The following is an 18,076-nucleotide window of genomic DNA, read 5'->3' on the forward strand; positions in this document are numbered from 1 at the left end:
TCCACTACACACACACACACACACGCTCACACACACAAACAACAACAGTGCATTTCACATCTAGTGGACCACCAGCTGGCTGACAGCTGTCTGCACCAAAGTGAAGGGTAGATATTTTGACAGCATCATCTGTCTGACGTCTATACTGAAACTATTAAATACTGAGGCAGACGCATCTGCTTGACTGACATTGTGGAACATCCATTGAAAGCTCTGGATCTGGAGTCTGTGATTTACTTTAAAAGGGTATTTGTTTCACTCCTTTTATACTTGGTCTTAACCATGTGTTTGTCTTTCCTCTATTCTTATTGTCTCCTCTAATCATATTAATAATACTCAGTAGTTTGATTAAATCCATTTATTTCCTCCTCCTCGGCTCTGACTCATCCTTTTAGAAATAGTGAATTGTATTGCTAAAAGCCTATATTTTCCCTTTTGTTTTCTTTTGTATATTGATATTTAATTATAGTCTCTATATAATACAAAGAAAATGCTGAATGTTCACAGTAACCTTTTGGAAAGATGGAGGCTGTAGAAGGTTTTTTCAAATCCCTCATGACAGAATCATTGGAGCACAGATGTTTCTCTTATAATTGGGGGTTAAAGCTTAAAACTATCAAAGGGAGTGTCATCTGTCAACTGTCATGGCCTCTAAAATATCTCCTCTTTGTCTTTAACAGTCTGCATTTCCTGGTTTACCACACGGAGGAGGTCCATGATGTGCTTCGGATCTGGGATGGGCCCCAGGAAGGAGGGGTCCTGCTCAGGGAGTTGAGTGGCTCGATGTTGCCGCCGGACGCTCACAGCACCTTCAACACTGTCAGCCTGCAGTTCACCACAGACTTCTTCACCAGCAAGCAGGGCTTCGCTCTGCAGTTCTCTGGTGAGGAGGGAGGGATGGAGGTGAAGGATATGTTAGATGAACCTGGTTTAAATAGCCGGGTGGTAACTGGGTGTAAAAAGAAACACCACTCACAGGTTTAACTGACATTAACACCCCTTTTTCATCATCTAAGTGAGGATGATTGTCATGTCAATGACTGACTCTCCTCTTGCTCCTCCAGTCTCCACTGCAACTTCCTGCAATGATCCAGGCATGCCTACCAATGGGACCCGCGGCGGCGACAGCAGGGAGCCCGGGGACCATGTGGTGTTCCAGTGTGATCCTGGCTACATCCTGCTGGGGGCCAGCAGGATCACTTGCACGGAGATCAACGGGCGCTTCTTCTGGCAGCCGGACCCCCCCACATGCACAGGTATTACCACAGCATGCATTCACCAGTTAGGACTAGTCATAATGCACAGATTATGATCAGAACTAGTAGGGCCGGTCGATATGGTGCAAAATACTGCGTAGTTATTGAGGAAGAGGAACAGCTGATTGATTGTTACCAGCGGAAACATGTAGCGCCAATTTTACTTTGGAAGAGCAACGGCCGATGATGCAACGTTATCACTGAGCAACTTTATCGCTCAGTCACTCAGTGGGTACAGACTTTCACGTTTATAGGTCTGGCACCCGCTTTGCGCTCCAGCCAGAAAGAGCGAGTGGGGCCTCAGACACAAAGGGAGAGTGTGAGAGAGAGTATGAGGTTGTGTTACTGACGCAACATCTAAATATATCCTCATAAAAGGTATTGTCTAATCCAATGTCTGGTTTGAAAATGTATTTATATACTTTATAAAGTGAAGGAAATACAATATATTTCTGTGTGTAAATGATATAAATAGTCAAGACAGAAGAGAACAGTATCCAAACAGAAGTTATCTTATAAAGTGTACTCCGCCCTACAACCTGCCTAATGCAGTCTACTGTATCACCTCACTTGCTGGTCTGGAACAGGTCGACGATACAGATTCCTAACATGATTACTTAACAGACTTCTTAAGTGAATCCTAAGTGCTAAACCCGATTGCCGTGTTCCCCAGACATTTCCTGAAGTCACTGCAGCAGACAGAGAGATCTGATTATCTTGTCTCTCAATAGCAACGCAGACCTCTCAGTCAGACCTCGACTCTTTTACAGTCTTTATTTAATGTACGATCACACTTAGTGCTCTACAAAACAATGTGAATGTACATTGGCAATTAAGAGCTTGTAATTAGCTGCCTTGTTTAATTAGTGCTCAGCTTAATTAGTTTGATAGTGTTTTTAGTGAAGGGTTGGACAGGACAGTTACAGGTGAGATGATGGTAAGCAGTGTCAATGGACATGAGCTTTGTCTCAATTAAGCATCTGTCACCATGACTTCCTACAGGAAAGCCATATACCTAATATAACAGGTGACTCTAATTAACAGTTAAACAATGTATTTGCTGCTTTGAGAATCAGTGTTTCTAAAAACCTTTAAACTTTCTGTAGCTCTGCAGCCTATTAGTTTTTTGTGTGACGTTCTACCACTAATTCTCTCCTTCTTTATTGTTAGTGCTGTGTAAGTGTTCTATATAAGCACACATAATAAAGGCAGAATAAGGCAAATCAATTATTTTAATTAGCGTTTGAATTGGAAATGAGATGATGTACTATCCTAAGATTGTTGTGTGATATGATAGGTTGTTGGATGAGTGTACAGTAGCTGGAAATGGGTGTTTTTGTGGTTCTACTGTTTCATTTAATGATCAATTTCTTCCTTTTCGTAGCTCCATGTGGAGGGAACCTGACAGGTCCTAGTGGGCTGATTCTGTCTCCAGACTATCCTGAACCTTACCCTCACGGACGGGAGTGTGACTGGACAGTTACTGTCACAGAGGACTACGTCATCGCTCTTAGCTTCAACCAGTAAGCCTTAGTAGCACACTAGTTGCAACATGTGTGTTTGGACTTTAAAAACATTTCTGTCTCTATTTGAATAAAATACAAACACTATGAGTGTCCGTGTATGTTTAATAATATTTTATCCTATTACCTCATTTTTTAATTCATGCCATGAAGTGTGTTATACCTGTGTGTTTACCTTATTCTTGCTCATGTGAGCTGCAAATGTTTATGTACGTTTTGTTTACACTTCTGTAACCAGGTTCAGCTTGGAGCCAAGTTATGACTTCTTGCATATCTACGACGGGCCGGACTCCCTCAGCCCTTTGCTGGGTAGCTTCTATGGCATAGACGTTCCAGAGCGCATTGAGAGCAGCTCCAACACGCTCTTCTTGGCTTTCCGCAGCGACGCTTCTCTCAGCAGCAATGGATTTGTGCTGCAGTACACAGGTGGGAACCTTGTTGGTTAGAGGAATGAACTACAGTATTTGGATAATTGGACAAAACTATCAAGCTACTGGAAACTTAGACTTTATGTATCCCTGTCTGCATGTGTAGGAGTTTTTCATCCTTAATTTTTCATCTCCAGAGTCTGAACAAAACAGGGAAATTTAAATAGTATGTGAAGCTTTATCCCCTAAACAATTCATGTTTTAAAATTCTTCCTCCGGCAGAGTGAGAATGGATTTACCCTCTGCTGCTTATCGACCTTGCAGATTGTTTCTTTTTAACTTTCTCTTGTGTCTAGTCCAAAGCGAGTGAGATTAGTGGTGTGGAAATTGCTTCAGAGAAAGAATGGGGTGTGCTGCAGCGTCCTGATCACCACCATCCCATTTGTGCTTCAGTCTGCTTTGGCACCATTATTGATCTGTACCTCCTCTAGTAGCCGACTAACACAAAGAATTATGAAAATGAAAAGCCGACGACATGTGTGCTTGTCCTCCTTTTGATCAGTGCTTTGCAGCTGCACAAAGGGCTCCTCATAAATTAGAGCAAACAACGTTCTGTTGTCTCATGTCTATGCTTAGCTGACCGCAGCATGTTGTTTGGGGGACCCAAATTTATTTGCTCACACAAGGTAGTCTGTACGGCACACATGGTGCAGAATGATCACTGGCATCCTTGACAGGCTGCCAGTTGGTTTAGGATAACACAACACATCTGTGTTTTTCTGCTGTTGTGTTTCAGCCTAACAGGGTATCGCCTCAGTGCCTGTATGTTAAAGCCTTTTCCTAACAAATATACAGACGCCGAACAGGCTCTAAATTAGACCGGGCATCTTCGTTAAGGGCTTTGCTTGAGAGAACAGTGTTAAATCTTCCTAAATCTCCCAGACTCAATTAGAGCTGTTTAAGGTATCAGACGTTTAACCAATTCCAGATCGACCCTAAGCTCTCTGTTTCTTGGCTGGTGTTGAGGTGGGATTTGATCTATATAAGCAATTCAACTTTTTTTTCACAACGCTACCTGTTTATGCAACGCAGCTGTCATTCATTTTCAAATGGTATATAAATGGAGTGAAGCTCAGTGCTTTGTTAAGACAGTGTTACAGAGCCTACCCCTTAACTTACTCCCTTAGCAATATTTTCTGCAGTGTGTGTGATCGAGTGTGTGATATTGTATGGCCAATCTGGTGGAGCAGATGGACCCAGTGTGTGGCTCAGAAAAAGTGCCTCTCCCGACTTCCAATTCTCCACACTAATGAACCATAACCAAATAATACATAAATTACCTCCTCAGTTTCAGACAAACTACATGGCACAAAAGCATGTTTGGCTGCCAGTTTGGATCTGGTTGGTGAGGAAGCAGCAAGTTGACGAGTTGGCCCAGCTAGTAGTCGGTCAGCCCGCCACTAAAAATTGCATTAGAAAATCTGCCTGAGGTGCTGTCCGCCTCTTTACCAAGCAATCGTTATGTCTTTCTGTTTCCGTGTCTATGGCCATGTCTGATTAGGCTCTCCAGGGAAATATGTGGGCGAAAACTTGCCATGCCTGAGCCAGATTTGAATAACACACATAGACACAGATATGGACAGATACACACACACACAAGCAACATCTGTCTAATCTAATCCTTTCACTCACTCCTGGGTTAATTTTCACATCACATCACTTAAACTTCTTTGAGTGTTTCCCAAAACAGATGATGCCACTCGCCCATTTTCTCTTACACCTACAAATGTCCCGAGACGAGGCTTGTTAAATCGGCCATCTTTATTGCGGTGGCCGACCTTCTCACCGCCAGCTTGTGTCCAGGGCCAGTCCACACCTAATGCCCGCTACATCCATCACACCTCCACTGTCTCTTGCCAGGTGTGCTGGTTTAATAGCGGAGGTGGCGAGGGAAGGTTTAGGTCTACATCAGCCCATGAAAGGGCTCAGCCTGTCTAGAACAGGTGCCCTAGGAGACAGAGCGACAGACCACCTGCCTGTCCCCAGCACTCTGGTCAGCCATGAAGGGCAGCCTCCTGTCTGGTCAGCAGGTCACCAGCTTTCAGCTTAGAAACGAGGCATTCATCCAAAGTGCTACATGTACATCAACTTTAGTTAGACCTAGACTTTGTTGTAACAACTGCACACACAGAAGATTGTTTTAACATGAAAGATCATGTTGTATAGCACAAAGGGAATTTGCTTGATGATACACAACAGGAGGAGGTTGTTGCTTGTAGTGCAAATTGAACCCTTCTCTAAATGGCAGATGGTGGAACAAGGAAAAAATAGCCGTCAACTTGTTGGTCCTCTTCAGTAAAGGTAGAGAGGAAATAAACTTAGAGAAGCAGCACCAGGCAAGTTAACATTATCAGTTCTGAGACAGACAATGAAATAAAAAGGAGCCTTCTTTGTTGGCATCCCAATTGACCTTTCCAAATAGATGCTTTTGAAATATGAACATTGTTAAAATGTTTCCTATTAAAATTTTGCTTTGGGCTGATTGATGTAGAGACAACTGAGGCACATTTCTGTAAGACACTAAATTGTAAGTTGAAGTTTTGATGGATAAAACTTTATTTTTATCATTTGACTCACCTTTCCTTTTGTATGTGCGTGTTAAGTCATCAAATATTGAAGTTTGCTGTGAGACTAGAGAGAACTGTCCTTAAGATTGAGCTAAATTGCTTTAGGCATTTTTCCTATGTTTATTTTAGCTGTGAGGGAGTGAAGTGTGCCACATTGACAGGCCTCCTCCAACATGCACATTCTCCACCTAAGAACAATGTGATGGTAGATTGAGAGAGGCAGCTTTCTCACAACCTCAGGAGTGGTGATTGATATGTGTGTGTGTGTGTGTGTGTGTGTGTGTGTGTGTGTGTGTGTGTGTGTGTGTGTGTGTGTGTGTGTGTGTGTGTGTGTGTGTGTGTGTGTGTGTGTGTGTGTGTGTGTGTGTGTGTGTGTGTGTGTGTGTGTGTGTGTGTGTGTGTGTGTGTGTGTGTGTGTGTTCGCCACAGAAAGCTTGCGTATGGGCATTGTCTCTCTCTAGCTGACTGCACAGCGAAGCGTTGTGTGAGAGGCGGTTGTGTGCAGTCAGCAGACCTTGGGCCAGAGCAATGCCACTCTCAATCAGCTGCCTGTCTGTCTCCTCAGCCATACATACCTCCAGCAGCCACAGATGAAAGGGCACCGTCAAGGGCTGGAGAGAAAAGTGGCAGTCAGTGAGATATATTTACTGAAAGAGGAAAGCACAGGGTAGCGGAAAAACGGGAACGAGCAAAGTAAGCGACGAAGGAAGGAAGACATTTTCAGAGAATATCAGGATCCTCGGGCAGAAAACAATTTCTATTCCAGTATCACCGCTGCAGCTTGATGCAAATATCTTTGTGTTGAATACCAACACACATTCCTTCTTTTGCTGATTTTCCACCCTGTTACTTCTCTTCACAGAGAACCCCAGGGAGTCTTGCTTCGAGCCGGGCCTGGTGCGCAATGGGACGCGGGTGGGCACCGACCTCAAGCTGGGCTCCACCGTCACCTACTACTGCGACAGTGGCTACACACTAGAGGGAGACCAAACCCTCACTTGCATCATGGGGGGAGACGGCAAGCCGAGCTGGAACAAACCCAAACCCATCTGCATTGGTAAACACCGTCATCTGGAGACATTAACAAGATCAGTGCTTATATATGTAAACATGCATGTGTGAGTGTGTATGTATGTATGTATATATATATATATATATATATATATATATATATCCTATATCCTACAGGTATATGTGTCGAGCTGTGTGGGTTTTGCTAATGTTAATAGATCTGAGGGTGTAGCTCTAATTTAATCTGCAGGTTGAAGAGAGATTCCTATTTTGCATATCTGCTCCTCACACACACACACACACACACAGGAACGACAAAACCCGTGTCAACCTGTTCTCTCGCCTGTTCTCTGACATTTCCACACATGCTGTGCATATCCCCCTATAAAGATACCCGACAGCAACCTCAGTAACATGTCAGGTGGAATACATGCACACACATTGCACACATGCTACCCCAAGCAAAATACACATTAAACATACATGGGATCAGCACTTGCACAAAGAAGCGAGCACACGCAGAGCATTTTTAGGGGCTTTAAGCGGGAGAGGAGATCCGGGCCTCATCTCACCCAGGCTAAGCCAGAGGGACACTTGGAAAACATTGCAATTTCACTCTGGCAAACACCAGGGACATCTTCCACCCAAAACCCAATCAGACAAGAAAAGTAATTTAGGAGTAATGGAACAGAGGGGATGGGAAAGCAGGAGCTAGGGAAGAAATGGAATCTTACACTATTGGCTTTAGACCTTCCTTCTCCGTCAGCCCCGTCTCTTCATGTCTCATCTCCGTGTCTCTCTCTAGCGCCGTGCGGAGGACAGTACTCAGGTTTGGAAGGAGTGGTCCTGTCTCCTGGTTACCCTGGCAACTACAGCAGTGCACGAAGCTGTCTGTACACCGTGGTGGTGCCCAAGGATTACGGTAAGCCAAGGACGATCACAGTGTTGCTATATTTGTTAGTTTTTCCTCGCAGATTTTTAATTGTGCTTTCTGCGTGCAGGTGGATAATTATGTGTGTTTAATTAAGATGCAGTTACTCTACAATGCACAAAATGCCCTTATCAGGCTCACACTATGCTCAAGTGCCTCATTAAATTCTAAATATTCTTTCACTGTGGAAACTAATGAAAGTGAGAAGAGAACTTTCCAGCTATTTTTTCCACACCTGAATACTCTTGGACTTGTTGTTAGATGTGTAGGAGGTCACAAGTGTTTTGAAAACGTGTGAAAGAACCCACACACATTGTCTTCTCTACTTGCAATTAAAGAGCTTTAGTCAGAGGTTGACTGAATGGCGTTTTCTTCCTCATATTTTCCTACACACAGTAGAATAACACAGTGATTGATAGTTCCCATATCAACTTTGTCTCATTGCCATACACACATTTTCACATTACTTTCGTATAGCAATTTATTCACTATCTTACACACCAGGCATACAATATGTCTGTCTCAGTCACACACACACGCATACCAAAAAATAATTGGTGTCTGGAAGATCCAGAGCTCCTGGAGTTTCGCTACTTTTTGGCATTTCCATCTTAAAGGTCACAGCTTGCTTCCAATATGTAATCTGATACTGTAGGAGCAGCAAACTATTCAGAAAGCAAAACAATGAAGATGTGTGACACAGCTCAAACATGTTTCACTCACTTGGCCATGATGTGTCTGTCTGTCTGTCGTTCTCTCTTTTGATCTCCTGCCTTCTTTTCTCCTCCCTCTGCCTCTTTAATGAGTTATCAGCATCGTGCCTCTCTCAGGGGAAGCTCAAGTCCTATCATTGTTAAATTACACCAAACAGCAGCGGCTGGCATGAGTTTTGAGTACTTCACCCCGGTCTTATGAATGTCGAGGTCGTGACGCCCATTCAGAGGTCTGGCGCTCCTCCAAAATGACTGGGCACCCATTCTTCTCGGACCCTGTCGGCAACATATTTCACTCAATGGAGTGAAAGCGAGAGGGGAATAATTAAAGTCCACGTTTGCATTTTCCAGGAAAATGACAGCGAGGCCCAAGGCGGCACACTTTGTCGTGCACAGCCACAATTGCTCTCGCCTTCGTTCTTTGCTACTTCTCATTAGACTGATGCACCAGCCCTAATGATATGGCTATTTTCTTCAATGCAGAGGGGCAGGGTGGGTGTCACTGAAACCACTGACGTCTCCTATCAGAGATGAAAAGGATCTATGGATAAAGGAAAGCACTGAAGCTGAGGAGAAGAAAACAAACGCTGAGTCATATTTAAGAGTAACTCAGAAGATAAGGTCCTGCCGTCACACCTAATGGAGAGGATTAGTCCTCTGTCCCCTCTGCCTCATCTTCAACCTGCAACATACAAGCAAACTAGACATAGATTAGATGTGAAAGGGCTGAATATGTTCAGCCAATAGCGGTAGAAAGGGTGGTTTGAAAAGATGAAGGCACCATCATGCTGTTTAAGCCACAGCAGATTGGCTGTTATTGCCAAAGCCTTTCATCTACTGACAAGCCATCAAGCCCAGGCGAGGTCGCTGATCCAGACGTTTAATATCATTTTGTGGTTGTGTTGTCATAACTGGCAGTATTAATCCCCCTCGCTTTAAATAAGACATGTGCATTGAAATTTCCGTTGATAATAATCTTTTGAAGGAGGATACTACAGAGTACGGTTTTTTATGGATTCTCTGTGTTCTGTTAATTGGAGTTTTCAATGTGACTGTGATGCACTCATTTTATCTAATATAATTTCCCTCTGATGTCAATTTTCTGTCCATATCTGTCTTTTCTAGTGGTCTTCAGTCAATTCGCCTACTTCCAGACAGCTCTGAATGACATTGTGGAGGTTTACGATGGGGCGACACAGCACTCCCGTGTTCTCAGCTCCCTTTCTGGAGCACACACAGGTACTTAAAGAAAGACACACACTTTCAGAGGCCTGCATGCGTTCACAATTGTCGGTGGCTACTAGGGGGGGATACTTCAGCAGGTAACAAGCCTAAGGAAGGTGGAAAATAGGAGCTATTTACATAAAACTGCAGCCAGGCAAGACTTGATATTGTTTCATAATCTGCAATCTCCAGTATTTAACAAATCGGCAAATGTGATCGGACTGTTTGATCTCCTGGTCATTGTTTTTCAACATGGCAGGGTACTAAATAAAATGTTGTCTTAGCCTTATCCCTTTCATAAGGATCCAGTTAAACTCGCAGACAAATTGCTGACACAGGCAGAGCTGCGCTGGGTGCAGGTGGGCTCCAGTGAGCTGTAAAACAATTCAGCAGTGACAACAACAACTTAACGAGTCACAGGGATAACATATCAGCAGACAGGCTCAAGAAGCCTCACATGCACATACACTTAAATTGGTATTACTGAAACTGGATATATGGGCATGCAGTTATGTAGGCAAACAAGTGCGCTCACACACACGCACACACACACACACAAACAATTGTGTGCCAGGTTTAAGGCAAGGAAATGAAATAGGGATTTTGTCATTCCCTTTCACCAAGAACAAATAGTTACATTCTCAACACAAAGACCTGAAACAAAGACATCTACGCACACTGCATTAACATTACTGCAGCTATCATATATAGTGCATTACAACCTTCAAGCAAGAGCGTTATGTTAATAATATTGGCTAAACCTTTCAGCTCACAGCTGTTTATTTAAATAACGGTCTCAGCTTCTACTTTTCCAATCAGTATTTATTGAGTACAAATTGATGTAACACCTTTTATTTGCCGCGTCCCTAAATGTACTTATTTTAATTGAGCATAATCCTAATTTTAGTTTCATCCTTAATCCTAAAGATACATTATACATCTAAATGAAGTGAGGCTTGCCTAAACATCCCCAAACATTCCTGAATAAACATCAGCAGAAGTACATCCCACATACACAAATATGGAAAGATTGAGTAAAGCCGTTATGTAAGAGAATAGAACAATAAGAGAAATGTTGTAAGGTTAAAAGGGACAAGTTGAAGGAGAACGAATGGTTTGTCTCGCAACAGTGTTGTGAAAGTGTGGATGCATGTGCTAAATGCCACAGCTGTGTTGATGGGCTACTAAAGCAATATCTTGAATAAGGGATGTTCAATCTTTCAAGGGTGGTGAAGTGGAAAGGTGTATGAGTTTAGGGCAGCTCTCCATCTCCACCTGCCCTTGCCATGTGGCTTGACAAACGCAAAAAAAAAAAAGATTACTTTAGTTTGTGCCCAGGGCAGCCTCAGAAAATCCAGTTCACAGCTCAATAAACAGGCGGCTATATTAACCGAGGACTCCTGGCGGCAGGTTTACAGAGCTCTCTAACCAGGCATGGCAGAGCTGACACACTTTGGCAAGGGAAGAGAGCATTTTAGTCCACACAGCTGAAGAACTAGTGCACATAGGCATAACTATCACGAATTAGGCATAATCCAGAAGTGTGTTCCTGCAACCACCGTACAGTACAGATACACTGAAGCTCACAAATCGACTAACATACACATCTGCGATCTTAAAAAGACATTCACCCATACAGTCTAAACACACAAGCTGTCATTATGTACAGTACATATATTGTCAGGTAATGAGTATTTTAGTGGTCGGCAGGAAATGATTTGTCAAGCATGGTAAATCACATAAGCACATTACATTAAACTAGTCTCAGTGTAGCACTCGACAGTATGTTTTCATCACTGTCATATCTGGTGAGGAGAATCAGCCGCTTTGAAAAGAAAGCAACGTTCATTTCCGGACACAGACAGAATAAAATGAGAGGAAAGGGAGGGTTGAAAAAGTGAAATGATAAAAGGTGGGAATTAGAAAAGAAAAGCAGACGGCATGCTGGGAGAAAGGACAAAAGGACTGAATCAAGAAATCAATGTGATTTATCTAAATGCTAATTTTTGAATTGATAAAATAAATAAAAGGAAAAGGCAATTTCCACTCTCTCGGCCATCATTTTAAGTTTGACTGCTGAGTCCATTTAAGTTTTACCACTTTGGCTACTTTTGTTTTTCTGCAAGCGTGCTGCTGAATAAATGCATAACATTTATTCATACAGTGTGAAACTTCACCTCCTTTAATCCCCACAGGGCTGTTTTTTTATTTCTTTCTTTAAACCTGTTTGAGTTGTGGTTTAACAGCTGTGGCGTTAATCTCTGACATTGTTCCCCATGACTGCTGTATCTGAACCAGTGCACATTGACAACTGCCACTGAGTTTTGGCTATCGCCTTCCAGCCAAAGTCACATCTGTCCTTGCAAGTCTTTCATACGCCAGTTTAAAGATCTGTGTGAGGGCAAAGTGGCCAGAGGGTTGATAAGTTACATGCTGACACATCCGTCTGGATGAACACCTGCCCCACACTGCAAATTATGAAACACTATCACCATGACATCACACAGCAAGGGCGTCTTCTAATAAACTACCCAGCATGCCTTGGGGGTTCCTACAGTTGAACTCGGAACAATCATGGCGATGATGCATCAAGAAACTGTGCCATCTCAGGATACTGCAGGAATATTCACACGCTAAAACGTGAGCTCAACTCGCACGCTCACGATAGACTCTGTGACACACACACACACACACACACACACACACACACACACACACACACACACACACACACACACACACACACACGTCGACACACAGATGTTGCCTCTGGGGTTAAGCACGTCTGCCTCCTACCACAGTGTGACAGCAAGCAGACACAGAGTAATGAGAACTGCTGCAGAGAGCCAGTCAGTAGCACACTGAGAGAGAGACAGAGAGCAGAGACAAAGATGCTCACACTTTGTATCATGTTCTACGTCAGTCAACAAACCACCACAGTAGATGCATCATGGGGGTTTTCCTTGAGTGTGATTACACTATGAGGCTCATGATGGATAGTAGGTGATCATGCCAGTCATTTCTGTAAGTAAAATATGAGGATTTGATTTACATTTTAGTTAAATAACTCATTTCATACACAAAACACAAATGAAACTGCACAAATAAATGTTCACATGTCATTTAAAACACAAGTGAGCGAATTTGCTGTTCAGATCCATGTTACAACGTCGAAAGCTTGATCATCCTGGGTCTTGAATGTTGACTGATGGACATCCACTAACAGGTCAGCTGACCTCGTGGTCCTGCATGCACTGTATGCTGTTAAGACTTCCTGAAAGTAAACGGGCTTGACTGTGGAGGGCCTTGTACTGCAGGTGATTAACCCAACCTTGAATTTGATTCTGTATTTCACACGCAGTGAAATGCATAAATAAATTAGGGGGAGGTGTGGTCTCTGCAGCTGGTTTTACAGCACTTAGGGGTCTCGCTGCACACATTTTAAATCAGCTTCAGATTCTCCAGTAATGATTTGTTAATTGGGGATGTGAACAGAGGATTACAATAGTCGAGCTGGGACTAGGCAAAGAAATTAACTGTACATTATAAATATTTCTGAACGGGGAGAAACAAAAACATGACAACGATCTAACTTGTTGTTCAAGGCTGATCGCATGTAGCTTCTCCTGTAAGCTCCCAGAACACGACTTGATACAGGCAGACTGCGGTCAGAGGCTCAGCTGTACATGTACCTCAATGCTATCAGGGCCAATAATCAGGACTTCGATTAGTCACAAGAAGCTGAACAAAAGAGTTTGCCATCAAATAAGCAAAGCAGATGAGCGTAATCCCGCATGACAGTAACATATTACCATAATCTTTATGATCGCCACGTATTTGCATATTGTGATATGCTCCGTATCCCTTAGAAAGTCTATCTATCATTTTATATTTTAATCACAGTAGGTCATTTTGTGAAAGCCGACTGCTCGAGACTAAGCAGCAGGTCTTCTCAGACATCCAAACACTGTTTCTTCACACGCTCGTTCAACGCTGTACGTGAACATAGCTTCTAAATATATCCACATATAGAGACATGCATTATATTCCCTTTCACACAATTGATCAACATCACTGTACATGTGCCACAGTTAGCAGGAAGGCTAAAACAAGTTAACAGGTGTCTGATAATTCAATAGGAATTGGATAGGAAGCTAGAAACAGTGGTACGTTCCCACATAAATATAGAGTGATGGCAGCTCTTTGCTAAAAACATTACAAACTTTGTCTTTAATCTTTCCCCGTCTCAGGCGAGTCGTTGCCCTTAGCAACATCCAACCAAATCCTGATCCGCTTCACCTCCAAAGGTCAATCCAACTCCCGAGGATTCCACCTGGTGTACCAGGGTAAGTGTGCACGCAAACACATCATAACGTCTTGTTTCTTTTGCATTCCCTCCGTTCAGCCCAATTCCCCTCCGTAATAGTCGACTTGCTGAGTGATTTTGAAAGTGTTCACCTTCAGCCACTATTTCTGCAGCTCACAATAACACCCATAGTAACCTTCCTAACAAATCACTCTTTTTATCAGCTGTTGGGATTCGAGCAAAACATTTGGTGAAATGGCTATAATCAGTAACAGAAAGTAGCAACACAGCTTTGTGTTCTTCTTGGAAATGTCCCACATAATGACTTAAAGTAAACACCTGTAATCACCCTGTTGTTCACTCTTGTTTCTCCAAAGCTGTGCCGCGGACCAGCGCCACCCAGTGCAGCTCAGTCCCTGAGCCCCGCAATGGCCGCCGTATGGGTAACAACTTTGCTGTTGGCGCTGTGATCCGCTTTGAATGCAGTCCGGGTTATATGCTGGAGGGACCGAGTGCCATTGAATGCTTGACAGTTCCGAACGCCCTCGCACAATGGAACAGCTCCATACCCAGCTGTATAGGTACGGAACATATACTCAACCAGACAGCAAACAGAGACACAAACACTCGTCAGTCAGCCTAGGTGTGTGTTTTCTTTGTTTTCTTTCTTGGCTTTTTTCTTCACTTGTTTGTTTGTTTGTTTCTATATTTAACTTCTTCACACTCTTTCTTTCCATCTCTCCCCCTATCTCTGTGTCTCTCCCACTCGATGCCTTGAGTGTCAAACTCTCGTTACTACCACACAGATGCGGGCTGCCTGCCATTGCCTGTAGCGATACAGCAAGATTCAGTCAAGCAGCACGCAGGTGGCAGGCACCGCTGGGGGTCACAAATACGCACACACGCTCATATGGCGATATCCGATTGTACTGTATATTCAAAGGCACACACTCGCACACACTACATACAGCTGCAACAGATGCTCCTATGCTGTCACCAGATGTGTAAATGTGCAGAACAAGCTGGGAAGACTATGTTTGAAAACTGTAAACACAGTGTGTCTAGTATAATGAGTGGTTACGACTGGTAAACAAAGCTGAAAATGTACCAAGTGATGAACTATTTTGACATGATTGTTCTCATATTTTGCTGTTTTACCTGTGTGATCTTCATCCTGCATATTGCAATGTGGAAATGCTTGAAAGAAAAAGCAAGAAAGAAACAGAGTGGGAGAAAGGGGCGCAGAAAAGGAGAATCAAAAAGGAGGAGAGGGTTAGGCGGGAGTTTATAGGAATGCAGGAAGTGGTTATTGACGTGTTGACCTGCTCCTGACATTCTACTAGATAGCTTCAATTCACTAGCAAGGAACACAGTGTCAACAAGATGCGTTTAAACGATTCAATAAACCGAAGAATGTTCCTTTTTGTCCTGCAGTTCCATGTGGAGGCAATCTGACCCATAGAACTGGCACCATCTTATCTCCTGGCTTTCCTGAGCCTTACCTCAACAGCCTCAACTGTGTCTGGAAGATCACGGTTCCCGAAGGATCAGGAATCCAGGTTTGTTCCTCCCTGGCATCAACGCACTTCCTGGCTGACAGAATTGTTATAATCAGATCAGGCAAAAATTAATTAAATCCATGAGATCATCAGATAAATTTCCGAAAGTTGGGAAAAAACACAGTTTTAAATTGGTTACATCCCTCCTGTCTCGTCCCAAATCAAATCCCATATTTCCAAACAACGTAAGTAGTCAACAAGTATGCAGAGTCGGGATACTGATCAAGTCAGAGTGTGTGTCTTTGGAAGGAAAGAGAAATCCAGTGTTGGGATTTATACTACAAAATGTAATCGACACACTGCCCAGATATGAAAAGTGTTATAATAATAATAATGCACTTCATAATACAATATAACAATTGCCTTACAGGAATGCAATATAATAAAGAAAGATTAACATTCATGCTGTTTTGTATCTGCCCACAGTCAGCATCAGTTTATCAGCTGTTACCCAAGTACCGAGTATTCTGAGGCTGAGCTGCACTGATCTGTACGTTCACTGAGAATACTTGGAGTAACCATCCTGTATTGTTTCCATGAATTATAAAGCAGGTCTATGTGCAATCTAAATGCTGTTAAAGTATCAAAACCGCTCAGTCCACAGAGAAACGCCAGTATTCAGAACCTGCCTTCAAACGAGCCGTCGGGACTGCGTAAGGTTGGGACGTCACAGCGATATCATGTTAAGGTAGAGAGCGCCACTACAGTTTCATTAGTCAGTCCTCACCTGCAAGGTGGTGCAGAGACGTAGAAGACATGGGGAAGACCCGGCTCTCCAATCATACAAGACTTGGCCTTTTCATGAGGGGGGGCTTAAAGAGACAGGCGCGAACAAAGAGCTTTTCAGGCATATATATATATATATATATATATATATATATATATATATTAGCAAGTTATAGCACATTGTTTTCGGGTACGGGAGAGCTGCTAAATGTTGAAGGTCTATACAATTTACAAAGGCTCAGAATTTAAATGAGCAGATCGCTATACCAGTAACTTAAGATAACTTAAAATACACTTGTAAATAATTGCCTCTTCATTTATTGACTTCTCTTTCTTGGGAGTTATTTTAATTTGCATGTTCTTATTCTTTGATGCACGTGTGATGGAACTCCACCAGAAACTTGTGCGAGGTCCCAGCGGATCTGCCTGATTGAAAGTTTTTAGGCTTATGCTTCAGCCTCTGTGGCTAATGACCTCCGTGCCGTCCCTTGGCTATTAGCTCCTCCACCTCAGCTGACTGTCCTTGCAGATGTGATGGCCCACGGGCGCATTTAGCATGCTGCACTACATACTAACATCGCTAAAGCTTGGAGGTGAAATGGACCCAGAATGAAAACAGAGCTGACTTTACGCACATGCTCTGAAAGGCAAACAGCATGACACTGGAATGTGTACATTCTGTTAATGATAAATGAGAGTTTGTATTCTTCGGGTCACCACTGAACACCCAGACGCACGCACTTCATAGCTGCAAAGAGGACGTGCGACGTGCTTACTGAAGACAGTTTGCTGCTGTGTCTGTACTCTCTGCAGCTGAATCCTCCTCATCCATACCATTCCCAGTCCAGCTCTTCTCTTCCACATCGCCCTTCTCTCTGTTGCTCCCCTTCCACCAGCTCACAGAGACACATTAGATTGGAGTGTCACGATCCAGAAGACAACTTAAAGGAGCGAGGTGCCTTGCCGGCACATTTGCTGTGGCCCCCTAATGAAAGATCAATCTGTGATCTGCGTCGTCTCCCCGGGATGCGCCAGAGCCCCTACCGCCCCTACCAACCTTTAATTGGCTCGTATCCGATCTATAACCAACAGAGGCAGAGGAGAGGGCCGGGGAATGGATGTGAGAGGGAACTGAAAGGGAGGCTTGGAGAGGAAAATAATGGAGAACAAGTAGAATGTTGAAGAAATGGATGACTCTAAGCTAAAGACTGAGAACAAAGATATACGCAAGTAGAAGACACAGATAGCCCCTCTCGCACATTCCCTTTATATCTGTTGGCAATTTTAGATTATATGGGGTCGGCCACGTCCTCGGGTTAGCGTCCAACAGCTAAATACATTTCTAAATCCATCATTTAGGCAATCGTTGTGAGAATCCAGGATGCTGTTCTTTAAGTGTGTGGTGTCCTTTCTCTCAACAGTGGTAACTGTTGAGAGAAAGGACACAGACACACTTACTTACACTCATATATTCAGTGTCTTTCTTTGAAGAATATCCAACATCTCTGCAGCTGTCATACAGTTTTCTTAATTTCAAATCCAATGCACTTGAGCACAGCCTTCTAAAAGCGTCTTTGAAACGAGCAAAAGCGCAGAGATACCATACTGCACGACGACTACTGTTTTATTATATTGAGAATCCTCAACTTTTGCTATTTGTGAAGTCCTCGTGGCTTTGATATTTCATTTCTCACCCTTTTATGTACTTTAAACAGTATCAATATATAGCTGTTTGCATCTTTAAAGGAGCTCTAAACTATGGCTGTGAAACACTGAATGAGTACATAGGAGAATAGTGTTAACTTTGGGGATTCTGTTTTGTACATAGAAAT

At 43.1% G+C, this 18,076-nt stretch overlaps 1 protein-coding gene across 1 annotated transcript in view; it reads left to right on the forward strand.

Annotated features, from left to right (window-relative positions):
- csmd2 (CUB and Sushi multiple domains 2) overlaps positions 1 to 18,076 on the forward strand; it is a 217,229-nt gene that overhangs the window by 146,648 nt on the left and 52,505 nt on the right. Inside the window, exons 27-36 of the mRNA XM_029443772.1 lie at positions 681 to 883; positions 1,065 to 1,256; positions 2,641 to 2,779; positions 3,018 to 3,205; positions 6,637 to 6,831; positions 7,591 to 7,707; positions 9,555 to 9,668; positions 13,904 to 13,999; positions 14,337 to 14,540; positions 15,394 to 15,518. Of these exons, the coding sequence (XP_029299632.1) occupies positions 681 to 883; positions 1,065 to 1,256; positions 2,641 to 2,779; positions 3,018 to 3,205; positions 6,637 to 6,831; positions 7,591 to 7,707; positions 9,555 to 9,668; positions 13,904 to 13,999; positions 14,337 to 14,540; positions 15,394 to 15,518 (1,573 nt within the window). The remainder of the gene's footprint in view (positions 1 to 680; positions 884 to 1,064; positions 1,257 to 2,640; positions 2,780 to 3,017; positions 3,206 to 6,636; positions 6,832 to 7,590; positions 7,708 to 9,554; positions 9,669 to 13,903; positions 14,000 to 14,336; positions 14,541 to 15,393; positions 15,519 to 18,076) is intronic.

This window comes from Cottoperca gobio, chromosome 11, assembly GCF_900634415.1.
Source record: "Cottoperca gobio chromosome 11, fCotGob3.1, whole genome shotgun sequence".
Classification (NCBI taxonomy): Eukaryota; Metazoa; Chordata; class Actinopteri; order Perciformes; family Bovichtidae; genus Cottoperca; species Cottoperca gobio.